Raw genomic sequence first — 16549 nt, forward strand, 5'->3', positions numbered from 1 at the left:
CAGGCGAGCTCTGGGCACTGGCCCGTCACCAGCATTTATCAAGGGGTTTCAGCAGAGTTGGCCTGCTGGCTGCCCCGAGGTGGCTCAGAGCGTAGGAGGTAGGGTTTCCTGCTCCAGGAAGCAGAAAGGAGGACATGAAACTCCACTGGCCGGACAAAGGAAGACGGGAGGCCCAGGGGGGTTTCAGGCCACGTCCCTGACCCTGGGGGAGCCTCCTTCCTTTATTCTGCTGTCTTGCTTTGAGGCCGGAGGGAACCCTGCGCTCTCCCGTGCCTCCTTCCTTCTCCGAATTCCTGCCTCTGTCACCTGCCCCAGAAGGTCCCTTCCTTGTCCTTAGCCTGCTGGGTGACAGGGCAGACCAAGGGTTATGGAATATTTTCCCAACTTACCTCCCTTTAAGGAACACATATGTTACCTAGTCGGTCTTTGGGGAGGACATTGAGAGGAAACAGCTTAACCAGCGGGCAGGACTGGTGCAGGTCAGTGGATTTCCCTCCACCGACCCAGGAGAATCCACATACAGACTGGTTATTCCATTCCACAGTAAGAGCTAAGAGACCAGGAGTTTAGAGCCTAGGGTAAGATGATATTTACCTAGCAACTGATGACGCTACCCTGAGGCACTCACCGATTTGTCTCTATGTTTGTCCCTAGCCAATCTGACAACCCTCAGTTTGGGACAGGACTTGGGTGAGCTGGTAGGAACAAGTTAGTATCTATCACTTATTTATTGGGGATCAAGGGGCCCGGGCAATACCATATTCTGCTCAGGGTCTGGAGATCAACACCCAGGCTGGGGTTTCTGGGGCAAACGAGGACTCAAGGCCCCTGGAAGAGCTGGTCCAGGGGACCGAATGCCCCGAGTCTCCCCAGGCAGATCATGAGCACACTCCTGCGGCTGCTGCTGGGCCTCAGCCTGGGCTGCACCGGAGCAGGTAAGGACATTCCTTCCTGGGACCCGCCTTCCTCTGCTCCTGTTCCGGGGTAGGGGGCTCAGTCTTGTTATTGGGTTTGGACGCACTGACTGGTTTGTCTCCCTGCTACATGCTCCGACGGCACTTGCACTGTACCTTTGTAGGGGTTTTACTGGTAACGAAGCTGTGGCATCATTTGTGTGGTAAGGACCTCGGGCTGGGATGGAGGCAAGGGCTGCATCCCCCGCTCCTCCCTCAGTGCCCGGCGCCGCCAGAGCTTCCTGAGTATGTACGGAGTGACTATTGTAACATCCAGCACAGAGCGAGGCGGACTCTTTCTCGTGACCCTTTCTCTCACTCAGTAATGTGCCTTGTTGAAGGTCTTGGCCTGGGCAAATGGTCATTTTTAAACATGCAGATAATTTTGGGCCACTCCTGCCCCCATACTTGGTCTCACATAAGGAGGAAACATGTTCTAAAAACACCCCTGCTGCACCCATCTAATCCCTTAACCGGGGCTCCTGGGGACTCCAGGTCATGGCTTGGTCAGTAGATGCTGCCCAAGGTGGGACACGTGTGTCTGGTCTCCGGGTGTCGCTGACTCTGGCTTCTGCCCCGCCCTCTCCTCTGGCTCCTGCAGGCGGCTTTGTGGCCCACGTGGAAAGCACCTGTCTGCTGGATGATGATGGGATTCCACAGGATTTCACTTACTGTATCTCCTTCAACAAAGACTTGCTGGCCTGCTGGGATCCAGAGAATAGAGCAATGGTCCCTCGTGAATTTGGGGTGCTGAATGCCTTGGCCACTGGCCTCTCAGATGACCTCAACAAACAGGAAACTCTGCTCCAGCGCTTGTCTGCGGGGCTCCAGGACTGTGCCACACACACACAGCCCTTTTGGGGATCCCTGACCCAAAGGACACGTAAGGAGAGAAGGGTGCAGAGGGCCTTTTAGGGAGCACAGCTGAGAGAGGGGAGGCCAGGGAGGAGCCCTGCAGGCAAGGGGTTTGAGATTTGGGCAGAAAGTGTGTGGACCTGGATGTAAAAAGAGGGAGGGTTGGCCCTAAAGCGGACACAGGTGGTCGGCGGGGGTGGAGGAGGCACAGAGGAGGGCGGGGGTGCCTGAGCCCGCATGCAGCTGTGGAGGGGACAGGCCGCTGTCTTCCTCCTAGGCAGGCATCTCCGGGGCAGGTTCCAGCTCCACCGGGCGGGCGTGTCAGCATAGCCAGGATGGCTTCCCCACGCGCACGCCTTTCTGTCCCAGGATCTGAGCTTCCAGGTCTGGGGTGGCCCCGGGCCTGGGAGCTGAGGGAAGCCTCCGACCGGGTATGCTCTCTGCACTGAGAATGACTCAGCGCGGGCTAAGGAGACTTGCTCTCCACAGGGCAGAGTACTGTGTCCTGAGGTGTGGTCTCTGACCCACCTTTCTCGGAATTGCCCGGGGAAGGTGCTCCTGAAAAGGGCAAGCCCTTGCGAGCCCCTCGGGCCCATGGAATGCCAGCCCCTGGGGATTCACCGAGGGGATCTGCATGTTACCACAGCTTCTGGGATTTTGTTTGAAAAGCACCAAGATAGAGGCAAGCAGGAGGGTGACCTAGGAGAGTAAACTAGTAAAAACGTGCACACTAACAATCGCATTAATTTGAACTACATTTATCCAACTTTAAGAGAGTCCTGAGTTGGGCTTGTTTCCTTAAATTATCTGAGGAAAAGGGGCTTTATTTAGCAAATTAATTTGTTGAATGAGGTTTAGGACAAAGTCTTTTGCTACCTTTACCCTAATTGATAACTTGGGACCACCGTCCGCTTATGTTTCTGAGGTAAATACAGGCCGCCTGGATCAGCTTGCAGTTCAGACCTGGCTCATGCTTATTGTGATCAAACATAATTTTGGAGAAGAAAAAACGGGAGGGGCAGTGGAGGAATGGGAGAAAATAAAGAGCAAAGCAGGAGTAAATCCTAATTCCTTATTTCAAAGGGATGTGTGGTGGCCCGGGAGGGCGTGGGGAGGGTGGTTTGGCAAACTCCATGAAGAATTAAAGGAGGAAAACACACACAAACAAGACCAAAAACAAACATAAAAAAAAAAAGAATTAAAGAAGGAAGAAGCCAGGTCGGAGAAAAGGCTCTCCCTCCTTCCTGACCGCTGTTTCCTCCATGCAGGGCCACCAACCGTGCAAGTAGCCAAAGCCACTCCTTTCAACACGAGGGAGCCCGTGATGCTGGCCTGCTACGTGTGGGGCTTCTACCCCGCCGATGTGACTGTCACGTGGATGAAGAACGGGCAGCTTGTCCCCCCTCATGGCAGTGCCCATAAGATTGTCCAGCCCAATGGAGACTGGACCTACCAGACCCTCTCCCATTTAGCCACAACACCCTCTTTCGGGGACACCTATACCTGTGTGGTGGAACACTTTGGGGTTCCTGAGCCCATCCGTCAGGACTGGAGTAAGTGCATGGAAGGGGATGGGGGCGGGGGGAGTAGGGTTAAAGCAGAGAGCTATTGCATGTGCTGGTTGGAAGTGAACACCAATATTTCAGCAGAAGGGGTGAGATGTGGAGAAGTCCACGGTGTATGGGAGAGAGGGAGATGCCGAGAATGAGAAGTGGGTCTGGAGGGGCTATGGAGGGCTTATGACTGGAGATGGGGCAATGGGATCCAGGAACGGAGAGTCAGTTATTGCTGCCGTTGTTATGGTGGTGTGGTTGATGTCATGTGCTTGTCTGAGGTGGGAGGGGAGCGGGGCTGTCCTGAAAAGAGGATGTAGATTTCAGAGCCAAAAATTGTGATGTAATATTCTAGGGTCCTCAGATGTCCACTGTTCTGTTGTCGGGTCAGAAATGGGAATTGGAGAAGTAGAGAAGGTTGCAGAAGAAAGGAGACTCTCTCCTGGCCGGGGCAGTGCTGGGTTTGGGCTGCTCTATCAGGGAGGAAAAGCTGTGGCTGGTGGATGCTTGGGTGTGCATGCTTGGGGGCTGAAGAACAAGAAACCAGTCATGATTGCTCAAACCCCGGGACTGGAGGTAGTGAAAGGAACTGAGAGAAGTTGCACACAGATGTGGGGATCCTTGGGAAAGAGAAGAGGAAGAAATGAGGAAGAGGAAGTGTGTAGAAAGGGCCAGGGAACAGGATGCCACACCGGCTGCTGAGAGCAGACGTCTCCCCGTGGGAAGTGTGCCTTGTTGGGCAGCTGAGAAGGGCATGAGGGGCAGAGAGTGGAACCCACAGGCTCGCCTGAGCTCTCCTGGTAGTCTCCTTCACAGCCCGCCCAAGAAGTTCCCTCTGGTGGTGGAATGTTCATTAAACAGGGGGAAGGAATCCAGGTGGGACAGGACCTAGAGTAGCATCAGCTCTAGGCTGTGAATGGGCTGGAGACAGGTTCTGGAAGAACACACGGGAAATCCGGATGTGGACAGGAGACACGTAACTCGTGGAATAGAACCACTGGAAGTTAGGAAAGGTGGAAAGACATTTTAATAGGAAAAACTCAGAGCGAGTAAGGGAGCAGACATTGTCACCATGGGTCATTGGAAAGGGGCATGAGGAACCCTTTCTTCTTCGGTGAGGGTGCCTCTGGGGAGAAGGAAGAGAGGTCCCACCATATCTGAGAGGAACTAGAAGCCAGGGCGCTAACTCTAGGGGTCCCCTAGGATTATTCTAGGAATATTCACAGGCTGGGAGTTTTGAGGAGGGAGGTGGTGTGAGCTAGACCTTTGGGGTTGGGAAAAAGCCCTTTGAATCTGCTAGGTGGAGATAGAAATAAATGAAGTTGCTCTGGGGATGAGCAGCAGAGATTGGTTCTAGTGGGTTTCTGTTTTTGCAGCACCTGGCCTGTCCCCGGAGCAGACGGTGAAGGTTTCTGTGTCTGTAGTGGTTCTGGGCCTGGGCCTCATCATCTTCTCCCTGGGTTTGCTCAGCTGGCGGAGAGCTGGCCCCTCTGGTGAGTGGCCTTCCTGAACTCCCAGTCTCTGCTCACTCCTGTCTGTGACTGGTTCTCCCATTGCTACTTCATTTGCTGTGAATAATGCCAGATACTTTTATCCACAAAGACTTCCCTCTAATCACCTATTTTTCTCTCCTAGGCTATACTGTCCTTGCTGGGTCCACTTATCCAGGAGGTAACTTCTGTGCTGGTCTGTTTGCCTGCGGGCCCTTTGGGAGGGGTGAAATTTGAGGGGACAGCATTGGGTTCAGCTAGTGGTGCTTTTTGGAGCTTCCACCGGGATCAGGCCAAGAGCATGAGTTAGCCACCACTCGGGATTAGGAGCGGCTTCCTGTGTGTGCCTACCTTCCTCTTCTACCCACTGGAGTGTCTACAGCAGCGGTTCTCAACCTGTGGGTCGCGACCCCTTTGGGGGTCGAACGACCCTTTCACAGGGGTCGCCTAAGGCATCCTGCATATCAGATATTTACATTACGATTCATAACGGTAGCAAAATTACAGTTATGAAGTAGCAACGAAATAATTTTATGGTTGGGGGTCACCACAACATGAGGAACTGTTTGAAAGGGTCGCGGCATTAGGAAGGTTGAGAACCACTGGTCTACAGGGGGGAGGCTGCGGGTGGCTCCGGGGTTTTCAGTATCCCTGGGTTAAGGGCTCTGGCACGATGGTCACAGAGACAAAGGTTGGGGTCAGGTTGGGTTGAAGCCTGTTGTCTCCTTTCTATTTCTCCGCAGGCCGGCACATTTCCTAGAGGCAGGATTCTGCAGCTTCCAGGCCACGAGAGAAAGACTCACACTCTCAGCGATGTCTGCGCCCCCCCAGCATCCTCAAACCTCTGATTTCCTGGAATCCCACGGATTCTCCATCCAATTCTTTGAGTTTCCCAGTCCCCTCCCTATGTAAACCTTAGCAGCCTGGAGGAGCTCGTTTCTGGGAATACTCTGTAACCAAGTTACTGTCCACGGCTGTATTTCTGGGGTGAATATAATCTGGGAAAGCAGGCCGAGGTTCCTCCTCGGGGCCCCGCTGTGACATCGCTGAGGAATAAACTCTGCCGGAGCATTGCTTTTCCCTCTTTTCCTGAGGCGCTGGGCGGGGGCTGTGGGCAGAGCTGGGGGCTGGGGTTGATGCTCTCCTACTTGAGTGGAGGAGTTCTCCCATTTCTCCAACGAGAAAGACAGAATTTGGGGCAGTTTTTAAGTTTGTAATTTATAAGAAGAAATTGAACTGCGGAGGGATGGACTCACGGAGGAGGGGAAGGGGTTCACAGTTCATCCTGCTCGCTTCCTCAGGGACCCTGTGAGGATGAGGTGAGCTTAAACTTGTAAACGGCTACGAACAACGCGTGGCACAAAGCGAGCCCACGGCAGTGACGTCAGCTACGATCAGTTCCTCGCCGTTCCGGGCCAGGCTCTGTACCAGGTGCTTCACCTGCAAATTTCATTCCATCCTCATCACAACCCCGACAGACCCTCAGTCAGGACCCAGGGGCGGAGCTTCACCTCAGACTGAGTTCTGGGAGTCACTTCTTCCGTGCCCTGTGCCCTACGTGGGGCAGGGGCTGAGTGCCCATCACGACCTTGCCCTAGGCTGAGAGCTTTATGTTTGTATCTCACCATAAGCCATAACCCCATAAGGAACAGATTGCCTCCCTCCACATCACACGCGAGGAAAGGGAGGTTCAGAGGGGTTCAATAACCTGACTAAGGTCACAGACAGATTTTTAAAAATTTAAATTGATTTGAGAGGGGGAGAGAGAGAGAGGGAGAGAGGCATCGATCTGTTGTTCCACCCATCCCTGCGCTCATTGGCTGCTTCCTGTGTGTGCCCAGACAAGGGATGGAACCCACAACCCTCGCACGTCCAGACAGAGCTCTGACCAACTGAGCTACCGCCAGGACAAAGAACAGATTCTTCAGAGGATGGCTGTCTACCTGAGCCGAAGTAACTAGACCGCTATATTCTGAGGCCCCTGGCGCGGGAGAGCTCACCGCTCTTCAGAGCCAGCCTCCCGTGCCCCACCCCAGCCCAACCCAAGGGCGCCCCTGCTGGGGGCTGGTTTCAAACTGCGGAAGGCAGGTGCTCTTTGCGCCCAGCGAAGGGCCAGGCCTGCTGCACACAGAACGCTGCTGGCAGCCGGTCTGGAAGGAGAGCTGGAGGCTGACTTCAGGCAGAGAAGGGAAGCCAGGAGCGGAAACAAGTGTGGGAGGAGCTCAGCCCGGCAGCGGCCTGGCAGGAGGGCAGGGGCCAGGCGGGCGGGTGGGGTCTCCAGATAGGAGCGTCGTGAGGAGTCTGAGGAGCTGGGGCAGCGAATGTGGGGCCCTCCTGTGTGCACCGTCCAGGGTGGGGGGTGGGTGGACAGTGTCTATGGGGACGGGCCTGTCTGAGAGTGGGCGGAGCCCCATTCAATCAGAATCGATGTCCCAAGTCGGTGCTCAGTGTTTGTCCAGTCAGTGAACCGATGGCCTCCAGCCCGTGGTTTCCCCGCGGACCCTGTGGTCAGGGCATCTCTGGGAGGAGTTTAGAGGAGGGCACGGGGAGGGGAGAGCTCATGAATTCAAAACGGTTATTCTCTGAGCAAGACCATGGAGGTTGGAAGAGAAGGGTGCAGGGTGCTAATCGCTAAATGTAGGCTCAGAAACTAATTCCAGACCCTGGATCAGTTCTATGTTTCGTTTTAAGTTTTTCGATAGTGTTCACTTAATTAGCGTGGGCATCGTGTACTAAGCCTCCACCACACTGCCCGCGTTTCCTTTCATAACTTGCTGTTCGAAGGCTTGTCAGGTTTCATTTTCATTTTTCCACCCATTGTTCTTGTTTCTGCTTGTTTGACCGGAAATTCCCTTTGAAATTCTAGTCTAGCCCGGGGTGGGCTTTGCGTCTGGGCCAGGCCTGGCCGGTTTGGAGAAGCTGTGCATGAGGGGGCGGAGGGGGGCTGGGGCTGGCCACAGCGGAGGGAGGCAGGACAGGGCCCCAGGGCAGGAAGTGGGTCAGCTGGTTGGACAGCTTCCAGGCCTCCGGAGACTTCCGTGTCCTGACCATGACGTTTTTGTTTTATCCAGGTGCGGAGCAGGGAAAGTGCCCTGTAGGTCTCCTGGGGCCCAGCACAGCAGGCCGCAACAGGGAGGAAGGGAAGATGTACGAGTCGTTACACAGGGGAGCGCCCGGGGCCTGGGAGGGAGGTGGACGAGGGGTAACGGGCCAGCTCCAGCTGAAAGGACGTAGAGTGTGGAACAGAATGAAATTCCCGAAAGGCATGTGTGTGTGTGAGAGAGAAAGTGTTGGGTTTTGGGTTATCTAGTCCAAGTGGTACAACAAACGATTCTCTTTCTTCAATCTCTTGTGTAGGTTTTTTTTAAAGTCTCACCTGAAGATATTTTTCCATTGATTTTTAGAGAGAGTGGAAGAGACAGGGAAAAACAGATAGAAATATCAACAGAGAAACACATCAATTGGTTGCCTCGAGCCTGCAACCAAGGCATGTGCCCTTGACCGGAATCAAACCCGGGACCCTTCAGTCCACAGGCTGACGCTCTATCTACTGAGCCAAACCGGCTAGGGTGTCTTGTTTGTTTTAAAAGCTGAACTTGGAGCTGGCATTGACTTTGAAGGCCATGCAGCCCTATTCGTCACCGTCGAAGATCTGGCTCTGTGTCCAGGAGGGCGCCCACCCTGCAGGGAGAACTCAACCCTCCGGGCAGTACCACCGCTTCAGGGAATGTGTTGGCTTCAAGTTGGAGGTTTTCTTTTGACCATTAAAGACAATGGGAATAAAGTCCAAATATACAGCGGTGTGTGTGCGTGCGCGCGCGTGTGTGTGTGTGTGTGTGTGTGTGTGTGTGCGTGCGTGTGTGCGCGTGTGTGCGCATGTGTGTATATATATGTGTGTGTGTGTGTGTGTGTGTGTGTGCGCGCGCGCGCATGCGTGTCCTCAGCGTTCTCTCCTGTGTTGCAGGTCCGCTGTCTCCTGACTCATGCACACATTCGTGTGAAAGGAACAGACAAGATTGGTATTTAATCTCAGTGTTTATTTAGGAAAATTGTATTTCGATCACCTCCTCCGGTACTTCTGCTTGCAGAGTAAAGTTAGGGAAATGAGATGACAGGTGAGGGGGTGTCTAACCCCTTCCCCTCTGGTTCCGCACGGAGTGCCTGCCATTCCCGAGCCCTCACACCGCCTTGAAGGAGGGCCCGGCGGCTCCTTGTGCTTCCTGCCACCCTTGGCCAGACCGTCCCCAGGGCTGCAGAGTGTGGAGAGGCCTCAAACCACAGAAATCATGCCCAGACAGGGGCTCGCTGCCCGCCCCCCACTTCCTCTCCCACAGTTTCATTGCATATGAGGGTTCCTCTGGGGCAGCGAAGGAGCAACAAATGGCTTTCACTGTGTCAGGGCCACAACAGAAAGGAGGGCTCACTCCAAGGAGGCTAGTCCAAGGAGTGTCTACTTACAAGGGAGTGTTACAGAGAAGGGGGTGCAGGGACCTGGCCCGCAGCTGGGCTCCCCAAGGCCTGAAGAGACAGGGACAGCGGTTATCAACTCAGGGGGACGGCGAGCTCTAGCGAGTCTCCACTTGCCGGCAGCTGTTCCCCCAGTCAAGGGACACAGCCAGCCCAAGGTGACCTTCAGGGAGGGAGCCAAGGGCACAAAAACCCTGACTTTGCCCGCCTCCCTGGCTTTCGGGGCGAGGCTGATAGCAAGGAGCTCGGCCCCTGTGCTGTCCTGCAGGCCGGCAGCGGGCCAGTCACCAGGGCGGAGGAGTGAGGGTCGGGAAGGACAGCTGGAGGGCCGTGGGCACGTATGCAATATGAAGGAAAGGCTGGTGAGTCTTTCTTCCTGGCTTGCAGATGGCTGCCTTCTGGTCCTCAATTGGAGATCACGGAGTGGAGAGAGGGAATAGTTTGATCGCTCTTTCTCTCTCTCTTTTTTAATCCTTACCCGAGGATATTTTTCCATAGATTTTTTAAGAGAGAGTGGAAGGGAGAGAGGTGGAGAAGAGAGAGAGAGAGAGAGAGAGAGAGAGAGAGAGAGAGAAAGAGAGAGAGAGAGAGAGAGAGAAACATTGATGTGAGAGAGACACAACTGTTTGTTTCCCACATGCACCCCAACCGGGGCCAGGGATCCAGCCTGCAGCCAAGGTATATGCCCTTGACCAAGAAATGACCCTGAGACGCCTTGATATTAGGGCCAACACTCTAAGCACTGAACAAACCAGCCAGGGCTTTTTATAAGGACACTAATCCTATCAGATCAGGGCCCTTCACTTATGACTTCATTTAACTCTAATCACTTCCATTAAGGCCCTATCTCCAAATTCATTAGGCGTTAGAACTTCAATATATGAATTTTTTTTTGGGGGGGGGGGCGCAAAATTTAGCCTCTAGTAATATGGGAGGGCTTTTGGGGGGTTATTTTATTTATTTTTTCTCTGTTTTGCATTTCTGTTTATTTTATTATTCTTTTCTGTGGCTTACTTAAACTTTTATTTAATAATTTGGTTTTTATTTATCTACTAGAGGCCCGATGCATGAAATTTGTGCAAGGAGCTCAGCCCTCACAGCTCTGGCTGCCCCGCGGCCCCAAGGCACCACCCTCCTTCCACTGGTCATTCCCTTTATCTCCCTTTTTCTTCCCTCATTTATCATATAACTAGTGGTTCGATGCACAAATTTGTGCACATTGAAAGGAAATTAATTAGAAGAAATATTTTAATATCGCTACTCAGCCTTTCTCTATAATAGAAGTGTCAACCAAATTCATGATTGACAATGACAGATGGAAACACACACGTGCAATTGGCACCAGTGAGAGATTTATATGTATTGCACATGTGTGAGTCAACTTAGCCTTTTATAGATATAGAATAAACTTGCTTAATTAGACCTGCTTTCTGAAGTAGATAAACTTTTTCCACCCCAGTGAAGCACCACAACTTCTCTTTCAAGTAATTGTTGGCAACACAGCAGTAAATATCAACACGAAGCAGATTATTATTGCAGATCAAGCAGGGAGAACAAAGGGTAAAATATTTAACTGCAGCAGTGTTTGGCTATATTCTGTGCAGTGAGAAAACCTGAAGTCATTTTCAAGGTCCACCATTTCTTACTTCTTTTCAGTTGGGTCAAGTTTCTAAGCTTTCTAAATCTCTGTTTTCTGGCTAATGAGAAGAAAATAGGATTCCACCGAGTCTCCTATCTACCTACTCCAGGACTTCCGTGAGGATCAAATGAGATGAGGCACAGGAAAACACTTCACAGACATTTGGTTAAAGTGTGAAATGTTTGCACCTGGCTATAAAGCAAGTTGTGTTCCTGGGCTGAAGAAACTGCAAGGAGGCTAGTGCTAAAATAGTTCCTATTTTGTCATTTTCATTCTGTTTAGTTAACTTCTTTCAGGCATTGTAATTATGCTGGACAGGTGTGGGACATCCCTCTCCCTTCCCCCGCCCCATTTCCTCTGCCATTGACTTCTAGGGGAGGGGACCTCATTACTGGTCTGAAGAAATGAAATTCTTGGCATCCAAACTGGTCTACTCAGACAGCACTGCAGGGAGAGTTGGCGTGCCTCTTAGTAGAGCCTCAAGAAAAAGGAAGTCCAGGCTTCCAATTGGTTCCTTCTATGTGAGTAGGCGTGGGGCTAGTTATTTCTGTGGTGTTTGCCTGGCTTAGAGCAGTTCTTGTCTAAAAGTTTTCTGTCTTGAAAGGCTACCTCTGTCCCGATCTTTTGGTTATTGCTATCAGCCGTGTGTGTGTGTGTGTGTGTGTGTGTGTGTGTGTGTGTGTGTGTGTCTGGGATACAGGAGTTCAAAGGAACACCCAGGGAACTCGCCATGTGTCATTCCTCAGGTCCTGGCCTCCTACAGGGTCTGCCTTCTTATCTCTCCCCTCAGAGTCCTCTTATGTTTGTTTTGTATGTAACGTCCAGGGTTCTTGGTTGTACTTAGAGGGAGGAATAGAGAAAAGTATGTTTATTTCACCTTTCCAGAAGCAGATGTTCTTGCTGTAGGTTTTTATGTATCAACTTTTCTAAATTAAGTAGGTTTTCTTTTTATTCCTAGTTTTCTTGAAGTTAAAAAAAATCAAACATCAATAGATGTTGACATTTAAAAAATCGTTTTAAATTTTGCATTGATTTTTTTTCATTTGTAGATTTGTGTTTTCCCTCTTAATCTCTTAGCAATGGTGAGTTATATCGAGAACTTTTGATATGAAATATCTTCGCTTTCCTGGAATAAACCCTGTTTGATCATCCTATAGTTACACATTTACTGTTGGTTTCACTTAGTTAATATTTCACTTGGGGAGCTGCGTTTACTTTAATAAAGCATGGGCACAAAACTTGTTTTTCTTGTATTTATTTTGCAATAAAAATTCTTATAGACGATGCGCTGAGTAGATTTTGTTCTTTATCCTCTTTTCTGGAACAACTATATATGTGTCTTTTTAAAGGCCAACTTTAGTTTTCATTAAAACCTTTGTTGCTTTTAGTTCTCAGTGACGTCTATCCTTCTCTTTATTAATTCCTTCCTTCTTTTGGGAGGTTTGTTCTGTTCCTTATAAACTAACTTTTAGCTTTACTTTATTTAGTTTTTGTTGATAAGTGTATTTAAAGGTAAAAAAACTTTTCCACTAAATTCTGTTCTAAACATATCTCATAAATTTTGTTACCTAATGTTTTAATTTCTATTCAGTTCTACATTTTAATATTCTTTATAACTTTTTATTTTAACTCAAATGTTATTTATGAAAGCTTTAACCTTCTTATTTTGCAATAATTCCAAACATAGAGAAAGAAAGCTATAAGAATTCCTAAGGCGCTTTGTCTAGATTCCACAACTTTTAACATTTTGCTGTGTCGCTTTCTTTCCCTCTCTGCTTCTGTCTCTGAGGCTTTTTCCTAATCATTGTAGAGTAAGTCGCACACATCACGCCCCTTCACTGCTAAATATTTCGGTGAGTTTTTTAAGAACAAGGATATTCTTTTATAGAAACACAGGAATGATAATATTCAGGAAATTTAACTTCGATATCATACTGTCATCTACTCTACAGTATATATTCCAATTCCACTAGTTTTTTTTAATAAAGATCCACTCCCCCAACTTCCTGCCCTGCAATCCAGAATCACGAATTTCAGTAAGTTGTCCTGTTTCTTTAGTCATTTTTAATCTGAGGAATTCTTTGGTTCTTATTTATTAAGGCTTTATTAATAAGCTTGAGCATAAACAATTTAATTGTTCTGTTCTTCAAGATCTCTGCTTATTTTCTAGTCTACCTACCATTTTTGAGAGAGGTTTGTTAAAATCAACTGTAATGAGAAAAAAACTTCTACCTGAAGTTCTCTTAGTTATTGCTTTATAAATTGTGAGGTTGTATTGTTGATGTTATATTGTATTTGCGATTGTTGCATCTTCTTGCTAATCTTTTTCCTCCTTTTAATTTCAACTTTCATGTGTTTTTGTTTTAAGTGTACTTGTTGTAAATAACACGTTGTTTGGTATTTTTATTTCCTCCGTTATGAGCCTCTGTCTTTTCATTGGTAATAGCTGATGCATTAAGACATATATTTACAACTCATTTCACATTTTGTATTTATTATATACTAGTAGCCCTGTGCACGGATCCATGTGCCTGTAGCTCTCTGCAGGGCCTGGCTGCTCTGCACCCGCTGCCCAGAGGCCCATCCACGGCCGGGCGTGGAACACTTGCCTTGTCGCTGCAGCAATGAAGCAAGCATTCTGCCAGGCCTCTCATGCTGCCTGCTCTCAGCAGCTCCCCCCCGCCCCAATCCAGGACTGGGGACTCCGGCGGGGCTGAGAGGACTGGGCGCTACCATCTTTGTGACGGAGTGACAGTTAATTTGCATATTACCCTTTTATTAGATAGGATTGTTTCTTCTTTTTTCTTGTTTTCCACTTGATAGACTATTGTTTTTTATGCTGGATTAAAAGTTATGTATACTGATTATGTTTTTATGATGGTGGCTTTTAATTTAAGACATACACTTATGTATACTTACCTTTATTTCTTAAAATATCTTAATATTTATATCTTTCTCCCAAATTCTTTAGTACACCATATGTCCTTTTGATTTCCTTTAAAAATGTTATTTATTTAAAAGTTTTCTTCCAGCTTTACTGATGTATGTGTAACAAATAAATTTGTATGTATTTAAGTTGTAAAATGTGATTTTTAAAAGGCATACAATGTGATGAGTTAATACACACACACACATTTTGAAATGATTACCACAATCAAGTTAATTTAATGCACCCATTGCCTGCCATCTTGATTTTTTTCCTTCTTTAACCCAAATGTCAATCCCCTAACCAAGTGGATATTGTCTAAACTTTAAAATCTGGACACACACACACACACACACACCCCTACTTTTTCTTTAATATGATCCTGAATGTATTGAAAAGCACCCTTATTATTATATTCCTTGCTGTAAACCCCTGGATTTGACTCTTCATATTTGAGTACTTCCTCCAAGGTTGTTTTCAATATAGGTGCTTGTGTTCTGAGGCCGTGCGTGCGTGAGAATCTCTGTGTAATGCCATCGTGCACAGCAACTTAGACATCAAGTTCTAGGTTCAAGCTTATTTTCCTTCACTACTATGAATCATTATTCTATTTTCCTCCTGAGCCCATTGGTGCTGTTGAAAGTCGGATGTCAGTCTGATGTTGCTGTGCTGTAGGCAATCTGCTCTTTCTTTCCGTGAGTTTTTATTGCATATTTCTTTGTCTCATTATAACCCCTTGGTGTGGAGTGTGTGTGTGTGTGTGTGTGTGTGTGTGTGTGTGTGTGTGTTTGCTCCTGTTTGGTACTCATTCAGCCCTTTATTCTGCAGCCTTTCCTCTTCTGTAACATTGGTAAGTTCGTTACTCATTGTCCCCTCAGATACTTACTCTTCTCTTTTCCTCTCATTGAGAGACGGCTGGCCGCCCAGATGTCAGCACTGCTCTTCTATCCTCCACGTGGCTGAGTTCTTTCCTGTTTTCCATGGACCTCTCATCTCACCTGCCACCTCGCGACTCACCCTTCAGCTCCATCCACCCCGCCAGCTCTTCCACCCATAGTAGTTGTCATTTCCACTGTTCTGGTTCAATGTCTAACACCATCTCTTCATTTTTATAAATTACCGTTTTGCTTTATGTTGCTGACACCTTCCATCATCTTGTTTCCTGTGTGCACCGTCTTGGTTCTGCATCACCTGCTGCACGAGTGTGCGGTGCTGCCCGCCACCATGTCTGCGGTGGTGTTGCTCCATGCTGCCCAGCTCTGCGGGTCGGGGTGCGGGTGCTCCATGCAGCAGCGAGGTTGTGGGGTAATGTGCAGCGGGAAAGAGAGGAAGCGGGTCCTGAGGTGTGTGTTCTTCCAGGCCCAGCCCTGCGAGAGCCTCAGAGGCACTGCGAGAGCCTCCGATTTGCAATGACTCCATGAGCCAGCTCGTAGGAAGGCGCAGCTGGGAGGAGGCAGGCTCTGCGCTGCAGTCCGCGGCTCTGCGAGTTGGGGCAATGGTGCAAGTAACCAGTAACCGGAAGTGAGCACCCAAAGCTCACACCTCGCTTCATCGGTGCCGCTCCAACTCCCCTTCCGTGTGAAGGGGGGGCAGTGATGGCCCCAGGCCGCTGTGAAGGACGAGGGTGGGGCGTGGGAAGGTCTCCCTGCCCCGCCTCCCAGGCAGCTTCCACCCAGGACTCAGACCTCCCAGACTCCCTGTACACACACACACACACAAACACTCACACACACATTCACACACTCTCACACACACACTCACACACACACACTCACACACTCTCACACACACACACTCACACACACACTCACACACTCTCACACACACACACACACTCACACTCAGACACACACAGACACACACACACGCGCACACACACTCACACACACTCACAGACACACACACTCACACTCACACACAGACACACACACAGACACACACACGCGCGCGCGCACACACACACTCACACACACACTCACACACACTCACACACTCTCACACACACTCACACACACACACTCACACACACATACACATACACACATACACTCACACACACTCACACACACACACACACTCACACACACTCAGACACACACACATACACATACACACATACACTCACACACACTCTCACACACACACTCACAACACACTCAGACACACACTCACAGACACACATACACATACATACACACACACACTCACACACACTCACACACATACACATACACACATACACTCTCACACACACACACTCACTCACACACTCACATACACACTCACACATTCACACACACACACTTACACACACAGACACACACATACATGCACTCACTCACACTCACACACACTCTCACACACACATTCACATTCACACACACACTCACACTCACACACTCACACACACAGACACACACATGCACTCACTCACACTCACACACACAGACACACACATGCACTCACTCACACTCACACACACAGACACACACACTCACACACACACACTCACATTCATTCACACACACACACACTCACACACACACACACACTCACATTCACATTCACACACACACACTCACACACACACACACAGACACACACACTCACACACACATACACACGCACACACAGACTCACACACAGAAGCGCTCAGGACCGCAATC

At 49.4% G+C, this 16549-nt stretch overlaps 1 protein-coding gene across 1 annotated transcript; it reads left to right on the forward strand.

The window, feature by feature from the left end:
- Positions 1–689: 689 nt before the first annotated feature.
- Positions 690–5877, forward strand: LOC307104735 (HLA class II histocompatibility antigen, DM beta chain). The gene is made up of 6 exons (XM_079779820.1): positions 690–935; positions 1555–1836; positions 3077–3361; positions 4738–4854; positions 4997–5032; positions 5595–5877. The coding sequence occupies exons 1-6, from the start codon at positions 881–883 to the stop codon at positions 5609–5611; spliced, it is 792 nt and encodes a 263-aa protein (XP_079635946.1). The 5' UTR covers positions 690–880; the 3' UTR covers positions 5612–5877.
- Positions 5878–16549: the final 10672 nt, after the last annotated feature.

The sequence above is a fragment of the Cnephaeus nilssonii genome, assembly GCF_951640355.1.
Source record: "Cnephaeus nilssonii genome assembly, chromosome: 9".
NCBI classification, from domain to species: domain Eukaryota; kingdom Metazoa; phylum Chordata; class Mammalia; order Chiroptera; family Vespertilionidae; genus Cnephaeus; species Cnephaeus nilssonii.